Source organism: Glandiceps talaboti, chromosome 2 (assembly GCF_964340395.1).
Source record: "Glandiceps talaboti chromosome 2, keGlaTala1.1, whole genome shotgun sequence".
Classification (NCBI taxonomy): Eukaryota; Metazoa; Hemichordata; class Enteropneusta; family Spengelidae; genus Glandiceps; species Glandiceps talaboti.
Genome location: NC_135550.1, coordinates 22,841,298 through 22,855,448, shown reverse-complemented (window position 1 = coordinate 22,855,448; position 14,151 = coordinate 22,841,298). Strand labels below are relative to the sequence as shown.

The window sequence follows — 14,151 nt, the reverse complement described above, 5'->3', positions numbered from 1 at the left end:
GCATGTAGACACCACTGCATGCAGCATATGAAGTAAGTAAACACCACTGCATGTAGACACCACTGCATGCAGCATATGAAGTAAGCAAACACCACTGCATATCTTGTCATCTTTTGATAAATTACTCTTTTATTCGTTGAACACTTTAATATGTAAATATTTTGTAAACGTCACACAATATATACAATTCATTCAATGAAATTATTCACCGCAAAAATATTAGCACATTCCATTCATTTCATCAAATTCAAGTTGGACAATTTTGGTTAATCTAGTGGACGGTTTATCAGACAAAATTCTCAAATTCTCTAGTACTTGAATTAAATTTCGAAGTACAGTTTGTTGCCTTCGTTTCACCAGAATATTGACGCAACAATGGGAACCTGACGTGTTAAAAACATCTAACAGCTAAAGATGAATCCACTTACAGAACAAACCAGCACAGAAAACAAGATACGGCGGTTCATGGAATCCCTCAACAACTCAAAGAATGAGATCTTTTAAAAAACAAACACAAAGACAAGTTCTCAAAAGTGTACACTCATAACGTAAATGATTTTATAACAATATAATTATAAGAAGGTTTGTTTGTCATGAACTAGCGACCTGACACCAGCTTTACACCAATGATTATTTTCCCCGAGTGGTGGCGCTATACACGTGACACACATGCATGTGGATATCGGATTTTGATAGTCAGCGTTACGCTCATGATTGCAAACGCTACGGACACAGAGGTAGCATGGTAAGGTCCGCGGGCATTAGAGGGCATATTTTCAACACATTAAAAAGTCGAGTGGGAAGATCTAGGCGATTAAAACATACAAACATACTTCTATACTTTGGATGAGGAGCTTATGCTAGGTTAAGTCTAACTAAAGTGAAACTGCACTCCCATCAGAGTGTTGTTCTAATCGAGACCAGGATTTGAAAGTAATGAGTAATGGACTTGAGTGAATGTAATGAGTTTGAAATGTGATCAAGACTCTAGTGCTTTCTATAGAAAAGGCGGGGAAATGTTTCCCAATAAAGTATGTAAGTTTCGAAATTAAGGATTTATCATAATACATAATGTATCAATAACAAAGTATAACATGGTTTTCGAATAAACAAAGCATAACTGAGTTCAAGCTGTAATATATATATAAATTTGACAACTTACATATTCCTTTCTGTATAGTGTGTGCCTGTATACCTTTTTTTTCAAGTTGTTCACCATGATTGTAAGTTGAAATAGTTCGAGGAAAAAGCCTCTCCAGGGGTCATAAATGTACGAAATGTCATTTTAAAAACAATATATAACGGCCTATTCGTAATGGTTGAAGAATGTTTACCCTTATATGTTATACTCCAAATTGAAGTGAAATGTGACAGTCCATTAAATTTATACAGTCAATAAAGCATATGTTGTCCCAATTTCTTTTCGCACGTAAGCGAGGTAGGTAAATTCAGTTAATTCGGACGCCGAAGTGGATTAGCTTAATCCCACCCTTTTCTTCCGGAGCGATGTATTTATATTCTTTCTCTCATTGCCGCCATTACTAAAATTAGTGTCATCCTTTGTAAGTACGCCAGAAATCGAGGTTAAAAGCAAGTTATCGATACAGTTTACATCTGTTCTGTCTACTGTTGCGATCGACGCATTCTACCACTTGTACTGGTGGAAAAGTTTACAATATGTCACGTGTTGAAAATTCTTTAAAGATTCTCACATATAGATATTTATAAAAACTTTCTTTCCTAGATTAATTTTGCTATCCTGATGGCTCCTGTATATACATAAACAGTGACAAACAGCTAGTTTACAACTGAGTTCAAAACATATCGTCCAGGTCTTCATCTGAGGGTTTTCGGCGCAAATATCGGCAATTTTCCAGTGATGAGAAGTCTATTTCTGGCGGTATGAATACAGGAGATGGGGGCATGGTACTTGGCAAGGATTTCCGTCTAACTCGGAACTGTCGCTGCTTATCCACAACTGGCAATATCTGGGATATGGTTTCCGAGATATAATTTTGAGTTTTCACTTCTTTCTTGCGTACTTCCACAGATTGTAGTTTTCTCTCAAGGACTTTTATATCGTGCTCCCGAGTATTATTGTTCTTAGAAGTTTCGTTTGGGAAGGACGAAGACTTTGGCATTGTCTGTAATGCAGATGGGTCGGGTTTCGCCGTCTGTCCGAGTGATATTGCACGCCGTTTCAGCAACCTTGGCGTTGGTGATCTGACAATAGGAGGCGTACCAACAGAAGACCTAGGACTGCGTGCATCGGGTGTACCCCGGCCGTTTGATTGTTCAGTCAATCCCAATGACATATTGGATGGTGGAGTTCCAGTTTTAGTTAAGTCTTTTCGCGGAGTTGGTGGACGGTCATGAGTTTCAGATAAAGATTCCATACTTTTAAACACTGGTGGGGTAGTTTGAACAACTCCCATTCTACGTCTTCTTGGAGTAGAGGGACGTGGGGGATCAAGCGTTTTCAGAGATGCTGTTGAGGAAGAAGGCGAGAGGGGTTGATTGTTTGGTGATGTTGGAGGTGATGACAAGTGAGGTCGATGGGTCGGTACTGTTTTATTAACGTTGCATTTCTGTTCACAATCGTCTCCATCATCGTTGTTATTGTTTGAATCCTCGTCGTCACTTAATGGTATGCTCATTGCTGCCTGGAAATGTGCAGATCCAAAACTAGATTTGGCAGGAGAGTCTACTCTCGGTGAAGGTTTAACAAAGTCTCTAGACATCAAAGTACTAGCGATTCCATCAACCGATTCTACTTGTCTTTCATAGAAAGTTTCTACCGTATAGTTATTTATGGGAGGTAGGCTTGTTTTTCTCTTTCGTCGAGAACATATTTCATTTTGTTCTGCGTAACTATCACTTCTGCTTTCTTCTTCATACGGATAATTGGCATCTCCGAACAACGATGGGGAAGAGTACCTTCTATATCGCCTGTAATCTTCTTCAACCCTTGCAGGATAAATACATTTTCCACCCATACCTGGAAGACTAAAACGCACTCGACGTTTTCCCTTATCAATAGGAGAATTCGTTGTTGTCTTTTCACTATTCGTACAAACTTCAACGTTATCTGTGCGGTCATCTCGGTCAGAACTGTCCGTCGATATGGAAGAAATACAGATTTCCCCTGGCTGGTTGTCAGCCAAGTCGTCGTCAGACTTCGCATCGTCTTCCATTATGTCTTGTAAAAGTTTATCAGGACTTTTGATAAAGTTTAACCCAGTTCTTGTTTCGTCCTTCTTCGTCATTGATGATTTTAAAGTCCGTTTTCTTTTCAAGCACACCTCATCTGCAGGGATACTCTTGAAACCGTTTAGATCGTGGTCACTTTTCTGATTTTTATCCGTTGAAGTTGAAGTCGCTAGACTTGGAAGTTTAAGGCCTGAAAGTAATAAAAATGACAAGTCGTTAAACGTTGATATGACAAATAATTCTTATCTATGGCACAGCGACATAAACAAGTGTACAATCCAACCATGCCACAGCTAGTAATACTCTGATAATCCATGCCGCGTCTAGCTGCAGTAAAAAAACCACCCGTGTCATATACCGTACGTACGCCGTATACGCACAATACATTTTACCTGTTGAGCTTTCTATGCCAAACAGAACCTGTGGCTCCAAAGATCACTGGTTCAAACAGTCACGCCAAACCGAGTTGTCTGCTCAACATATAAGAGAGTTAGAAAGGGTGATTGAACAACATTTCACAATGATTCTGACAGCGACACGGCTAGATCCACACCAAGAAATCAGCGGTGTTTTATATAACCTTATAAACGTAGCCTTAGGCGTAAATAAGCATCGCATGACACGGTAGGTCAAAAGTGCATGCTACCATTGAAATTACCCGCAGCAATTGAATCCTGTTTGTACACAAACTGAAACATGGTACGGAAAGTTGAGACATCTAACGTGTATGTGTTTTGCGTAATAAAGACATAGCCCTAAGATCATAACAAGGTTAAGTGCTCAACAAGTTGATGGGAATTAGGACGCAAGAAAGCACAAGAAATAAATCGCTGTAAGACTCGATGTTGGGAGTTTGTAAATAATCATACTGGGCAAACGACAACAACATACAACCGACATAAAATTTAACCAGAGGTAAATGTAACCATACTGACCCTAACATATATTAGGCATACATCATAATATTAGCGATTGGGATGTTTTCACTGACAGGCTACGTTGCGCCATTTTGTAACCTTTTTTGGTCGACCCTCGTATACTAAAGTTCACAAAATATGCAAACATCATGGCTAGCAACAGGCAAACATAATGTCTGTAGTTGCAGAAATTGTTCCGTTTTTCACTGTTAAATATTAAGCATATTATTACCAGAAAATGTTATTTATAATGATCTTCAGATGAAAACTCATGGATAAAATAGCCTGAAAAACCAAAGATAAGATACAACAGAACTTGACGTGGTAGTGTTCAAACAATTATCTATTCGCAACAATTTTAAATCAACATCATCATCTAACAACAACAACAACAACAACAACAACAACAACAACAACAACAACAACTCTACCAACAGGTATATTACTCGCCGATATCGGAACTTTAGATCCTGTGCTAGTTTCGATTACTGTAAGTAGCGTCTCATGGACGTGGGCTATCAAGTCGTGAATACTAGTAGCCACAGTGTTGACGAATGAGAATACCCAGTATTAAGCCTACACACGTTGTGCAACTCAATTACAAGCAATGAGCAAGTCACGTGATGCACTCAGTAGACACAGTACTAGGCACGGATATTTCAAATTATTGTATTTACCAGTGACTTGTAGAAATATGGTCGATCCGCGTAGATAGTTACCTTGCTGCTATCGCACAATTTAAAATATACGGTCACTAATACTGTCAGCTAAGGTAGCGGGTATTTCCACATAAATGCATCGTGCAGGGTTAGCGTTATACTCCGTCAAGTGAAGTCGGCGCTTTACCGTTAGTAGATTTCTACTGTCTCAATATGTGATCCTCAATGGATAACCTTATATGCTTTCAAAGCAACAGAGTAATGCATTTGGAAGTCAAATCAAAATAGAACGTACGTCCAACTTAGACGATACATTAATGTTGCTATTGTCAATAAGCGAACCTATGGGTCAGTAGCTATTGCGAACACAACAGCCTGGCGAGTCGTGAAGCAAGAACACTGTATTTTTAGATACAAAATAATGGATAGATGTGTATGTATGAGGCAAGGATTACTGTTAATGGATTATATTTTACAAAAGAACCAATGAATTAAATCTCTAACTGGGTTGTCAATCAAGTCATCCATGAACGCACTCCAAATGACCCTGGAACACAAACTCACGGTCAAGGTTGTTCGTTGGTCCCTTCAATTCAAAATGAAAGAAATGTCCAACAAGTGCAATTTCTGGCCTGTCTTGGTTTTTAATTGACAAAGCTTGTCTTGAAAGCATGAAATGATTATGGAAAATCTATAATTGTATGAACGATCTGTCGAGTCTAGCAACTTGTTATTAGTTAGAATATTTTCAATCAACAACAAGTAGTCGTGGGTTAGGCTCCAACAGTAATTCTATTGAAAGAAAATCCTCATAGGAACTTAACAGTACAGTTTGTCTTTTTAAATATATATATATATATATATATATATATATATATATATATATATATATTATCTACTTATCTACACAATATACATATTTATGATATATATATATACATATATGTATGTATGTGGGTGTGTATGCGTGCATGCGTACGTGTCTATGCAAAGGAAAAGGGTTGTCGTTAAAATAGGAAGTCCATGGTGTTCTCTGAAACCGTGACTGACTTACCAACCGTACTCTTTCGTCCCATGCGTCCTGGACTATGAGCGCTAGAACCATCGTCTCTTGTCCTGTTTACTTTATGTTTGGAGTGATGCATACTACACGCATCTCCTACCATGGCCAATACCACAAATTTCACCCGGTATCGTCGAAATATAAGGTACAAGGCCCCGGTATATGAAATACAGCAATTCTGCAGCGTATACCAGTCCGTAGCCTTCATCGAATCTCTGACAAATACTAGTAACACATACGATATATTGTTTGTACATCAGTGTGGTTGTGCCGTAATACGAGGCTTCGTCTGACGTCTGTACATACCTGTATCGTTTGATATCGTTAAGATTATGTGTCAGTGAATGAATGTCAACCTCTCTACGGTCACAGAACAGAACGGATCCCTCTACTCTCAAACGTTTTACAGTTTACATAGGACTAATTGACGAAATAACATATGAGATTAGAGTCTTCAAACGTCATCACAATCATTCTCTGATAGAACATTGATAAAACGAGTAGAATCCCAACAACGGCCGTCGATTTGCCTCTCAGAGTATTTTGACAGCAGCAGAGCAAAGGCCGTAATGTTATTCTACAAATAATACAGGATTAGAATTAGACATTCAACATGCATAGCACATTTGCCGTCGCTAAGTACAGTCACTATTAAAAGATTAAAATTAGTCTAGCGTGTATTTATGTTCAAAGTAAACCCTTGACCTTAAACTTTGGTGCAAAGTTTATTCTTAGTAGTAGTAGTAGTGCTAAACACCTTGGTGTGCTAAATTTGATATCCAGATTAAATACAGTTGTCTTTCTCTTTACAAAATCATCCCCTTCCTGCAATTAAGAACAATTTTCCGAAATGTTTCACGAAATTTTGCAATATTTTGCAAACGTTACATTTTCGACACGTAAAGAGACATGGTATTTTCCTGGGGTATTTTCCGAGTCAAAACAGACCGTTTTGTCGCGTATGACTTTCTTATACACCTAATCTTTGATTTGATTTCTTATTCTAAAGATAAATACAAGTTGTCAGACATTTCGTGCTGAAATACAAAGACATAGTAAAATTGCGGTTGAGGAAGGGAGGCTTTAGAGATGCAGTATGTGTATTAAACACCGAGACAACGTACCTTACACGGTCAAAAATACTTCAAACTAAGCACAACCTTTCTTTTTTTCATTTATTTTTGGATTATCATATCCGTTTCACAAAAAGCTATTTTTTGAATTCCGAAGGCCAAGTGACAGTGTACACTATGTATTTTCCCCAACAATGAGCTGTCGAAATGACCGTAGTTGTACTGTCACCACGTGCTTGGTACTTGACGAGTCATGTTGCGACCTCTGTGTACAACATTTCATTCTTACTGAAGCCAACAAGATTTATCACAAACATTGACTAGTACGCTTTCGTTTGTTTCATTGGTTCATGTTCTCCGGATAAATTTTGCTTTTTTTTACTGCAAGTATAGTGTAAACAGTGTTACTCATAGTCCGACGGATTGTCCATATATCGTGATATGAGTCATATATGTTATTCTTCTTGTGAGATATAAAAAACATTTTTTGAGGGGCGGGGGAGGGGGTGTTTTCACGTCGCCAAATGGTCAAATTGTGACGGGGGATAAGAATAATGATTAACTGTTGGTAGAATGTAAGTTGTATAGTACTGACATGTGAATACAAACCTTTACATTTGATTTAAGGAACTCGATGAAATACTAAAGCACTTGTAGTTTGGTTGGCATGGGAACTGTTCTTACTGACTACAGTCTAGACCTGATAAGGGAATTAAAGCATTGACGCTCAACAAATATAGTCGACTGTGGATGTCGATAAAACTGCTGTACATTGTATTGCTGTTGTGTTTCGATCACTGTTTTAATAACAGTTTTAGAATGATGACCGGTGATCCGAACCGTAAGGTTGATGGAGTCACTGTATATTTTTTGAACGCGAACGATATGCAGTCTTTTACTGACCATTGCTTAAAACTGCTACACCATCTGTATAGTATACGTATGTACAAGGGCACATTTGGTGCTGTACCATGACAATGTAAGCATGTGGGCTTTTCTAGGGAATGGGGACTTAAATAAATCAGTATTTAATGGCGTGTTTTAGAGTAATAGATCGTCATTAGCTCCAAATGGCTGTGTGCCGTATGCCCTAACGAGGACGACTATAGGTCCTGTCTAAGCGGCGGTCGTCACAACAACACAGGTTGAATACCAGGCATGCAACTCTCTTAAATTGAAGTCTTGGTCGTTCATAATGCCTTGCAGATTAAAGACGGAATCTCCGCTGTACATAGTATATGTATTGTCAACGCTCTAGTATGAAGTAGTTGAACGGAGTAAACAAAAAACATACTACGAAACAAGTCATATTTACTCGAGATGTTTACTTGTTATTTATTCCAGCAAGAAACGATGCTATTTGAAGTAAATGTCAGTTTTACTTCAGCGCTGTATTGCACGTATAGGTACTAAGACGAACGGTTGAAGTACAACGGCCAATCAACAATACATACCAAGTAAGGCATTCACATAATAGGAACACTACGCTTACCCTTACTGTCATATTTGATCACTGGCAGTCCATTCGTGACAGGTTTTATGAACTGCATATGTCGTTAATATCGGTCCATTTAGTACAAATGCGATGTTATTAGAGGCTGCGTCCTGTAAAGTGGGGAATCCGTGCCTTGGATCTGTTGACAACCAAATCCGCTCAAACCTCACCATACATTTTGCAACTCTTTGAATCCACTTTTGGTAGAATTGTCATATTGTAGACAGCAATAACACATACCCTGAATCACAGCAGCAACATTGCACGCGTCCGTCGCTCCGTCTATTTACTATATCTGCGTTACACTCTTTCCCGTTTTTCTCCGGATACAGAGGTCATCGCCTTCTCATGAATATATTATAGGAAAGTCTGTACAGCTGATTGCATATATTCAATAAAAAGGAAGAGCGCTTTTTCATAAGTTGTTCAGGTTTGTCCATTTTAATAAACAGAGTCGAGTAGAAAAATACATGTACGTTGTGGAATGTCGTCAAATTTCCTGCCCTCTTCTACGAAAGACATTTAAAACTAAAACTACCGTTTACAAGTAATAAATGCAAAATGATTTTTTTTGTATTTAGTACACAGTGATATTGAATTGCGTATATCGTGACGACCACGAACAATCGTTGCTATATTTAGTCAGTTTGGATTGACAATTCATAAAAAAAATACTTCTAGTATCCAATTATAGAAATAAATGCATATCATTAAAACCAATTTACGATTTTTACAAACACAGCCAGTGACGTTAACTTGCACAGATGATGTCATTACATAGTATATTTATAGTGCAGCTACGTAAACGATGTCACAGACTCTGTACTCGTGTGGAACAAACATTGATTGAGTAATCATCTTGGTGTACACCAAATATGATTTACATAACACTCCGAACGAAAACAGGTTGCATGTATTTAATTTATATAGCATATTGTTAATATGGACATGTCTCCGCCAGTCCCAGTGATAAAGTGGTTCCTATGAATGGAATTTTGACTCGTAGGAATTTGTTTTAACAATTCGTGTTGCAAAAAAATGGTTTCAGCGTTTAGCTGCATTGAACTTTAATCACACAAACCACTGTGACAGAGTTTCGATGGGACCGTCCCTAGAATGTACCCAGTTATACAATTACTGGAACCATGACATCTTACCAGGAAAGAAGGAAGTCCAATATGTGTAAATGTTTAGCATAATGCGAAAACAAACGGTTTGTGATGTCACAGTGGATAGATAAATGCATCTCGTGACACCGCCACTCACCAAATACAAAATTGTCTTATGGAGTAGTCGAAACAAAATCGTATATACCCATACCATAACTATGAAATAAAACAAGGAAGACACAGTGATAAAATCGAAACTTGACTCGTAAACTGAATTCACATTTTTAGAACCAGTAGTGTCTCAGTGCTGTCCATTATTGCCATGGAAACCATATCTCAACACAGCAAAGAATGAATGATATACTATCTGTGGTAAGAATGTGTTCTAAAGATATAATCAATCGTATTATCACATGATTCGATAAACCCAACAAAAATAACAAGCAATCTCTAATGATGATCATGGTGGGAAGGTTCATGTTAACCCTATTACAATCTCTAATGATGATCATGGTGAGAAGGTTCATGTAAACCCTATTGGGACAAGTTTAAATATAGCCTAGTCGGGATGCCAACGTGGTATCGAATCAGATGAAGGATAACACTAGATTGTAGATACCCGCAATATACAAAACCCTCACAATTTGATATATTCTTCGACCATAGGGTTCAATGGTGATCAAATGCCAAATTTTCTCACAAAGTTATTTTAAGTTGCCATGCAAGTCTTGCATGGGAATTGATAGGTCGGGACTCAATTCTGACACCTCGTCTGCAAGCAGGACTACGTATACAGGCCTACATTGTATGTTATGTGTGCGTATATGTATGTATGTATGTATGTATGTATGTATGTATGTATGTATGTATGTATGTATGTATGTATGTATGTATGTATGTATGTATGTATGTATGTATGTATGTATGCATGCATGCATGCATGCATGCATGCATGTATGTATGTATGTATGTATGTATGTATGTATGTGTGCATGTATGTATGCATGCATGCATGTATGCACGTATGCACGTATGCACGTATGCACGTATGTATGTATGTATGTATGTATGTATGTATGTATGTATGTATGTATGTATGCACATGTAGTTAGGTAGGTATGTAGGTATGTAGATAGGTAGGTAGATAGGACATGTCCATTGCAAGAAAGGCAATTTTTGACATCCATCAAAACAAATATCACAGCAAATGTTCCTAATTATTTTTATCGGTTTTCAATCGAAGACAAGTCCTTGATATCCGTTTCTCTGTCTTTGTATACTTGATCATCGTCATCATGTCCACACACAAGTCTATTTTTACCTACTCACACTGTTCGCATGTGTATGATATATTGATTATATGTTTGTCATTCGTCTGGATCTCGGGTCGGTATTGATGGGTTTTTTTTAGATTATGTATCTTTATGAACATCAATAAAATGTAATCCATAATCACAATTGCCAGTCATATATTTGCACGCCATAAAAAATACCATGAAAACCAATAGTGGCCTTGTGTATACATTTATATATTAACCCAGTTCTCATTGTGGTCATTTTTATCGCAACATTTGACAAGGAAAATGGTTTGATTGAAATCAAAAACAAAGAAATATATGATGCGGACATGCAATTAACTCCTAGATTCAAACCATTGTGTGTTAATGAGAAGTAGCTTTTAGTGTACATTGTATTTGGCAACTGGCCTATGTCAATACACCCCTAACCCAAAAACAAAAAACAAGTAATCTATAGACTCTTGCTAGTTGAGGGTCTGTGAGTAAACACAATAAATGGAAAGATAGACTCCGATATAAACATCGCTGACCTATAGTCAAAGTTGCAGACAACCAATTAACTCTGATATACAGTTTCGATGTTGTATCTCGGGGTCACTACCCAACTCACCAACGTCAGTGCTGATAAAGTAACCAAACGAAACGTTATCAAACCGAAAACAAATGATAGCTACCTGCACGTAAATGAGAAAATGATATCAAGTAGTGACTATATTCGACACTCCCCCTCCCCCTACAGTTCATGAGTGTATGCAAATTGATTTTATCAGCTTTTATTTCGACCGGTGTGAAAACGGGTCGCCAAGGCTTGTAAAAAATGTTTGATGGTTTTATGGTTGACCTAAAATTAACAACGTTACGGTTGGAGAGTTAGAGACAGTTATTAATAATAATATACTTCAAAGGGTACAGAACTAATGAGCAGCTATATAAGTTATAATAAAGTTCTTATGACGTACAAACTCCAAACTTGACGTCTCAGTATACTAGCTTCTGCTATTGTACTGTGGTATTCTGATTAAATACTCAATATTAGCCGTCAATAAAATGTAATTTATCACCATAGCTTGTCATATATTTACACTCTATAAAAACACACGAAATTTGGGGTCTTAAGAATAATCCTAGTTACGACACGCCACCGCTCTCCGTTATTGACCCCTTAGTCGCTACTAATAATACACCTACCTACACATATGGCATTCATAGATAGACTTCATAATGGCATAGACTGGCTAGGTTAATACACATACAGAGATTTTAATATCTTTAGATTATCTCCAATTGTAACACAATGTGTGTAATTTGAAGAGTAAATAGTCTTTACATATATCAGTATGTCTGTCTGATTACATTTGCAATCTTCTACCAATTTACAAGGTAGCTGGATTACACATATGAAATCAACGGATATTTCACAAAGGTCACTCAATGGAGGTTAATTAGATTTGGTTGTTTATCGATAAACAATACACCGCCAAACACTTGTCGTTGATCTTGGCGGGGTGATAATTCTTTCTGTATAAAATGTACGTCGAATATTTCCACCAGACGTTGAAATTATAACAAGAAAGTTGTGATTATTATAACATACATGCAAGCACTAAACGGCAAACTTTTGAAGACAGGCTGTTATTACACTATAATATTCACCACCCCATGCGGGTTTAATGATAACCTTGTACAGAAGTCCGGTCGTACATGAACGCTGAAAAAAATAGTTTATGTGCAGACATATCATTGTACCTTTTACTAAATATCGCTAAATGACCGTGATATTAAATACTCGCGATTCTATTGAATGACTTACCGCATAACATGAACACAATGCAACCACAACAAACACAGAACACCAGAACACCAGAAGATCGACTGTCAACAAATGAACCGGTCTGTATAAAACGGAAACCTCTTCTAAACGTAATCTGCAAGAGTAGGTTTATGAATTCATATGTAAATCATATGTACCTTGGATGTAAAGGAAAACGAGACGGAGAACCAGTGTGCCCGAGAATGTGGTCTGAGAGTAGTTCCGTGGAGCAGGTCAGGCTTTAAGTTGTTGACTGTACTCACGATGTGTGTTTTGTGAACACCTTCAGGAGATGTCAGTTAGCTTGATGTGTTAGTGTCATCTATCATATAGTTAGGGGCTGTCAACTGGTTGTAGGGTCAATTATATGCGACCATGACATATAAATAAGGGGCAAGCAAAGTAATTTATTAAACAAAGGAATTTGGCAGAACTTAGGGCACTTAATGTACGTTTAACAGTTTACAAAGGCTTTAGTAATACTTCCGAATTATAGTTAATTGATTACGTAACTCCGTATTCTATCCAATAGTGCGCGTGTCGGTATACGGCAATTATCGTGGTTATGACACAAAGTGCGTTGTCAAACAACCAACGTAAATTGCTTTGAGTCCTAGTCACTCCGATACACATGAAAAAAATAATGAACTTGGCTGAAATATTTTCCAACCCTGTTTGTTGTATTCTATATTCTGTTGTCACCCCCCCCGATCTATTATACGACTATGAGGTATTAAATTGTTATAGATGTGATTTCGAAGAGTTTTAGAACGAACAATGCTTTTGTTTTCAAAGGAGAAAGTAGTAGTGATTCAATTTCACGAGACTTTAGGTACTGTCGTCTATATCGACAAAGTTCAGAGTTTTCAATATTTATAGTTGTTTTTCTGTTGGCCCAACAGCCACTTGTTGATTCAATAAGTGACTCTGTGGACTTTGTTAACCATCTCCAAAGATCAAACACCGACGCGATTAAAATATTTGTATTAGCCAAGTAAGTGACCTTAGATAAACTGCACATAACGTTTATTTATGGTATATTCACATTACAAACTTGAAAAAAAATCTTATTTTGGAGTCACCTAGTAAGTTTGAATTGTGACTAGGATGTCATTCTGTTTTCGAGCTAGATCTCTAGTGTTGTCATGTTCTACATTCAGTTCCAGATGAAACATCAGAGCGACCAGCGACCGTGTGTGGTTTATCAGCTAACTGGGATAGTACTACTAGTCTCATTTGTAGTAATAAATCAACTATCTGTACTCAGTTACCCTTTCAAGTAACATAACGAGTTCAGTAAACTGAGTTTGTTCAATCATTTTCACAATTATGATCCTATGTTTCACCGTGTTCAAATCGACTATGTCTCATCACTCCGTCTGTCTGAATATTAAACGGTCTTGATTTTTACGAGCGCGGAGTACGTGAGTCGAAGGTAACTAAAGCTGTCCGAGGGTTGCTAGGGAAAGCACTCCTCTTACTGAATCGAACTATGCACCAAGTAATCATTTGATACG

At 37.5% G+C, this 14,151-nt stretch overlaps 1 protein-coding gene across 2 annotated transcripts; it reads right to left on the bottom strand.

Moving 5' to 3' along the window:
* Positions 1-215: 215 nt before the first annotated feature.
* LOC144453386 (uncharacterized) lies at positions 216-12,899 on the bottom strand. Of its 2 annotated transcripts, none has more exons than XM_078144670.1 (2): positions 12,793-12,899; positions 216-3,400 (listed from the first exon to the last, which is right to left on the bottom strand). In XM_078144670.1, the coding sequence occupies exon 2, from the start codon at positions 3,264-3,266 to the stop codon at positions 1,815-1,817; it is 1,452 nt and encodes a 483-aa protein (XP_078000796.1). In that variant the 5' UTR covers positions 3,267-3,400; positions 12,793-12,899; the 3' UTR covers positions 216-1,814. The 2 variants fall into 2 exon arrangements, with proteins under 2 accessions (XP_078000796.1, XP_078000795.1); XM_078144669.1 differs by lacking the exon at positions 12,793-12,899 and adding an exon at positions 8,415-8,727.
* Positions 12,900-14,151: the final 1,252 nt, after the last annotated feature.

What these genes read in the sequence shown, in the direction of transcription:
- LOC144453386 (XM_078144669.1), bottom strand. Translation starts at nt 8,472, where the DNA reads ATGCAGTTCATAAAACCTGTCACGAATGGACTGCCAGTGATCAAATAT. An exon ending in GATCAAATATGACAGTAAGG is followed by an intron (nt 3,401 to 8,414) that starts GTAAGCGTAGTG and finishes TATTACTTTCAG; the next exon opens with GCCTTAAACTTCCAAGTCTA.